The 5,216-nt window shown below is 51.1% G+C and overlaps 1 protein-coding gene across 1 annotated transcript; it reads left to right on the top strand.

The window, feature by feature from the left end:
* Window positions 1-487: 487 nt before the first annotated feature.
* On the top strand, window positions 488-4,429 carry LOC311147557 (EMILIN-3-like; the record flags this gene model as incomplete). Its single annotated transcript, XM_084184308.1, has 5 exons — window positions 488-642; window positions 888-1,007; window positions 1,272-1,707; window positions 1,906-2,155; window positions 2,454-4,429. The coding sequence occupies 5 exons, from the start codon at window positions 488-490 to the stop codon at window positions 4,427-4,429; spliced, it is 2,937 nt and encodes a 978-aa protein (XP_084040434.1).
* Between the last annotated feature and the right edge of the window lie 787 nt (window positions 4,430-5,216).

Genomic DNA, 5,216 nt, shown 5'->3' with positions numbered 1-5,216 from the left:
CAAATAATGCCAGGGGGTGCCCCCTATTAGGGTCCAACAGCGGCCCTTTTAGCTCACAGTGGATTGTTGTTTGCCCGACAGAGAGTCATAGCCACAGACTGCACCAGGACCACATTAACAGGCTGGCACTTGACTTGGCTTTTCCTAAGTGCTGAATAACTCTCTCTCTGTGACAACCTTTTTCCATGTCATCTTCTCATGTTTGGAATTGGGTTACTAAGAATGAAGTCTCTGCTTCAGAATTGAATGTTTTCTAGTTCTGTGAGGTGTTTTTAGTGAGATGCTACCATCTCAACCATACATCCTTTTTACATCTGTCTGATGCCTTTGAAAAATCTAGTTGTATGATTCCCCCCAAGCGGAGTTGAAACTTGCCTTTGAGGCAGACCTACTTTTTCTTTAAAAGCTATACTGCCATTGTTTCTGTCTTCAGGCAGCAGTTTTTTTATTTTATTTTTCGTCTACCTTTCCTTGAGTGAGAGTAACGATGCGCATTGCGGTGGCATTCCCTTCCATTCTCCTCCTGTCAGTCACTCTGTCTCTGGTTGATGCGAAGTTCAACAGACCCTCCCAGTACATCCTCTACAAGGCTGGGCCCACTCCTCATCACTATGTCCATGGGAAGCCCACCAGCAGGCACAAGTGAGTACTCGTTCTGAACATAAACTGGGCTGTTCCCTCTGGGGAGGGGGCACTGGAGATTAGCTCCGTTTTTGATGCTCAGTTAAAGCTGATTATCTTACTCTGTAGCAGTCTGTTTTTGTTTAATTTCAATATCCAAGCCAGTTAGAAATGCAAGAGGGTTTTTAGGTTTAGAAAAAGGTGCAAGTGTAAGAATATTATCTAAAGTGTGTGATCTCTTTCTCTCATTCTTTTCTCTCTGACAGAAACCACTGTGCCTATGTTGTTGAGAAGACTGTGTCATTCACCATGCAGGATGGGGTAGCTCCTTATGTCAAAGCTCAGTACAACAAGTGTGCCTGGGGTCAGAAGTGTCCAACCCTCATGTGAGTTAATCTTCATAATTGATACTACATGATAAAACTATTACAGATTGTATCATAAATAGGCCTACTGCCTCCACAATTACTACTGTTACGATGAGGACTACTGCTGTAAAACTGCTGTAAAAACAACAACTATTATTGTTTCTACTGCTCTTGCCATATGAAAAGGGGATGAAAAGAGGGCTGTAACTTTTCCTCTCACCATTCACAGGTGTCAGCTTTGTAGTTGCTTGTGCTTATGTTGTTTCTTTCATTAACCCTCAGGTACCATCTGATGTACAAGCCTGTCTATAAAGTTGCACATAAGACTCTCACTGAGCTGGAATGGCGCTGCTGTCCAGGATACTCTGGTTATCGCTGCATGGAGGGACCCCCAGCCTACCAACACCCAATTAAGGCGATGCCTCCATTCAAGGGCCCACCGTTCAAAGGCCCACCCATTAAAAGAAACCCCTGGAGTCAGACCAAGGGCCCTCCACCCATGAAATCGTACCCAATGCTTACCAAGGGCCCTCCCATGAAGGGACCTCCTCCTATGAAGTCCTACCCAGTGAAAGCAAAAGGCCCTCCTCCCAGCAATGTCAAGTCCTACCTTATACGTCACTTTGGGCCTCCTCTGACCCACCCCTCCTACCCAGGGTCCTCTTTTGAGCCTTACCCCTTTGGACCACAGCACCACCACCAGCCAGACCACCACGAGGAGCCAGACCATCACCAGCCTGAACTAGACCACCAGGGGCAAGACCACCACCAGCCTGAACTAGACCACCAGGGGTCAGACCACGACCAGCCTGAACCAGACCACCAGGGGTCAGACCACCACCATCCTGAACTAGACCACCAGGGGTCAGACCATCACCAGCCTGAACTAGACCACCAGGGGCCAGACCACCACCAGCCTGAACCAGACCACCACCGGCCAGACCACCACGAGCCGGACCATCACCAGCCTGAACCAGACCAGCAGGGGCCAGACCACCAGGAGCCAGACCATCACCAGCCTGAACCAGATCTGGAGCCAAACCATCACCAGCAGCCTGGACCAGATCATCCTGATCACCCAGACCACACTGATCATCCTTATCACTCAGAGCTGGAGCCCGTCACTGATGAAACAGCTCCCCCTGCTGGCAGCCAAGAAATCGATGGTGCGACAGGGAGTGTTATTCCAATGTATATTCAGTACTGCAACACAACATGAATTTTACATACAGTATTAATTCGATTCTAACATTGTGTTCTCTACTGCTGGCTTTAAAGTTATTATCTACATGTATCTAGAGTGCCTAACTGTCCTGAAATTCCATTGATTTTGGCAACATTCTTCAAAGACTTTATGCAGAAAAATAGTTCTTAAAATTAGCACTTATTCTTACATTACATTTTCTTTCGCTCTGTACTCTTGTAAGTATGATTGTGTCTGTAACATTCTTCTCCCCTCTGTAGGCCAGCCTCTGGACACAGTGGACAGTGAGTCTGCTGAGCGTCTGGACCGGATGGAGGAGGACGTGCAGAGGCTGTCCCAGGGTCTGGAGACACTGAGGGGGACGGTGAACGGACTTGAGGACGGCCTGCGCGCCTCACTATGGGAGGACGCCAACAGGATGCTCTCCACCCTGCTGTCTGCAGCACCAGGCCCTGTCCCTGCCCCCGCTCTGTCCTCTTCCCCCCACTCCACTGTAGGCTTTGCAGACATCCCTGGAGGGGACCCCAATGCAGAGGGGCTGGATGGGGGCCAGGCTTTCCCAGGGTTGGGCGAGCTGACAGGGAGGGTTGAGGAGCTCCGGACTGAGCTGCAGGCCAAGGCTGCTGAAATGGAGGAGCTGAGAGGCAGTGTGATCAGGCATGACGGAACACTCAAGAAGATGTCAGGCGGTGCGGATAGCTTGACAGGGACCCGAACGAGAGACACCCAGAAGGCAATGGAGGATCTGGTGGACGCCAAGCTGGGCGGGGCCCGGACAGAGATCCTGGGTGAGTTTGAGAAGCGTGTCGAGAGCGCAGAGAGCCGCTGTGAGGAGAGGGCCAGGGAGGTGAGTCAACAGTGCCACAGGGAGCAGCAGGAGAGGCAGGATCTGATGGAGCTGGCCCTGGAGGGCAGCACCACAGGGCTTAGGAAGGAGCTGGGACACCTGCAGACTCAGATCCAGGGACATGACCTGACAGAGGGCTGCTGTGGTAGAGTCACTGGCCTAGGTGAGAGGGTGCATCTGCTGGAACAGTTGGTGGCAGGCCTCAACCAGTCCCAGGGGCACCTGAGGGTGGAGCTGGGTGGGCACAAGGACCATGTAGAGGGCATGCTGGAGGGGCGGCTGGAGTACGTGGAGGCCAAGCTCAACCTGACTGAAAGTGGAAAGATCAGGGGTGGGAGCGCTGGCAGCAGTGGTAATGGTGGGGTCCAGGGCAGCAGCTCAGAGGGAGAGGTCGGGGCAGGCAGCCTGGAGGCCCGTCTGGAGGGGAAGCTGAAGGCTCTGGAGGGTCGTCTGCTGACAGCTGTGGAGGAGCTGGGGAACGCTACGGCCCCCGCCTTGCTGGAGGGCCACGCCATGCCCACGCTGGAGACAGAGGTGGAGTCATTCAGGAGGAGGCTGGAGGTGGACATGGACAGAGTGCAGAAACAGCTGAGCGTCCTGGAACTCCTCTGCACCTCCTCCTCTCAGCCTCTCCAGGGAGACAAAGCCACATCAAACACTCACAGGGTGGAGGAGGAGAAGACAGGAGGAGGAGAGGAGAAGGGTCTCCTGGACGTGCAGAATAACCGTCTGAACAGCCTTAATGTCACCCTGCAGAGCCTCCTGACCAGACTGTCCCAGAGGGAGGACCACCAGGAGGGAGAAGAGGGGAGCTCAGTCCAGGGTGAAATCATGCTGCTCAAGTTCAACGCCCGCTCCATGAACCACACCCTGAAGGACCTGAAGGACTCTGTAGGGTTGGTGGTCCGGGATGTGGGGCACGCCAACACCACCTGGCAGGAGCGGGAGGAGCGCCTGGCCCAGCAGGTGAAGGGCGTGGTGCAGCTGTTGGGGCGCCAGGCCTCCATGTTGGGGGTGGGTGAGAGGAGGCTGACCCGGCTGAAGGGAGAGCTCCAGGAGTTGAGGAGGCGGCTGGCCGGGGAGGTGCAGGGCTGCCGCTCCACCACGCTTGGAGTCCAAAAGGAGGTGGTGGAGGTTGGGGGCCGCGTGGCCAGCGTGGAGGGCCAGTGTAAGGGCTTCAGTCACCTGGCAGAGGATCTGGAGAGGATCAGGGCGGAGCTGGAGAGGCAGTCAGATGGATACCTGTCCCAGGTCAATGGTACCCTCACTAATCATGCTCACCAGCTGTCTGAGCTGAGACAGGAACTCAGGAACTGCACGTCAAATGCAGAGCCCACCCAGCAGAGCCTGTACCTCCTAGAGCCAGAACAGTTAAGAGGAGACCAGTAACCTGTCATGAAATCTATTACTGTAAGAGGGAGGCCTGTGTTCTGTACTGAGTGATAATGGACCATTATCTTACGCCCCAGAGACAAGGGCTGGTGGGAGAGCTGGAGACGGTCGAAACAAACAGGCAATGTTTCAACCCACAGGGGCGCCATAGATCATTTTTTATTGAATTTTGTTTAGCAAAATGTTTTGTATTGACACTTTTATATTGATTTTTTTTGCTGTTGTTTAGTAGGCCTATGAGTTTACAGGTATCCAAGATACTACGTTTTTATTTTGTATGATTATTGTCTTTTGTATTTTACATTTTGCATAAAATATTACATTTCTTTCTGATCTGCATTCCTCTTGCTGTTAAAGTATTGTTTGTATAATAAAGAGCGTTATGTCATTGTTTCTCATCTGAAATGCATATACTTGTAAGAATAAGTAATAATTTGACAACAGTAAATACAATCATGTCAGTGAGTGAACACAATTGCAAAAGTATGACATATTAGGCCACATCTAAAGCCACCAGAGGGCAACAGAGAGGCATTAGATTCCTCTGTCACTGCACATTGAGAATCATCTGTGAGCAGAATCAAGAAAGTATGGACAAATCTGTCTGTCTGTCTTATAACATATATTGGCCAAGCCCATTGACACTGAAGGGTCACTTGCGCCTTCAATCTCATCCATATGTGGAATATAAAAAATATAAAATACAAGATGGAGTTGCTTATACACTGAATTTATTAATCAATCAAGATATTGAATTTGGCCACCAGTACCCCCTCATAAACAT

Source organism: Coregonus lavaretus (assembly GCF_964263955.1).
Source record: "Coregonus lavaretus genome assembly, chromosome: 20".
NCBI lineage: Eukaryota > Metazoa > Chordata > Actinopteri > Salmoniformes > Salmonidae > Coregonus > Coregonus lavaretus.
Note: the sequence above shows the minus strand (reverse complement) of the source record. Positions and strands in the feature narration are given on the sequence as shown.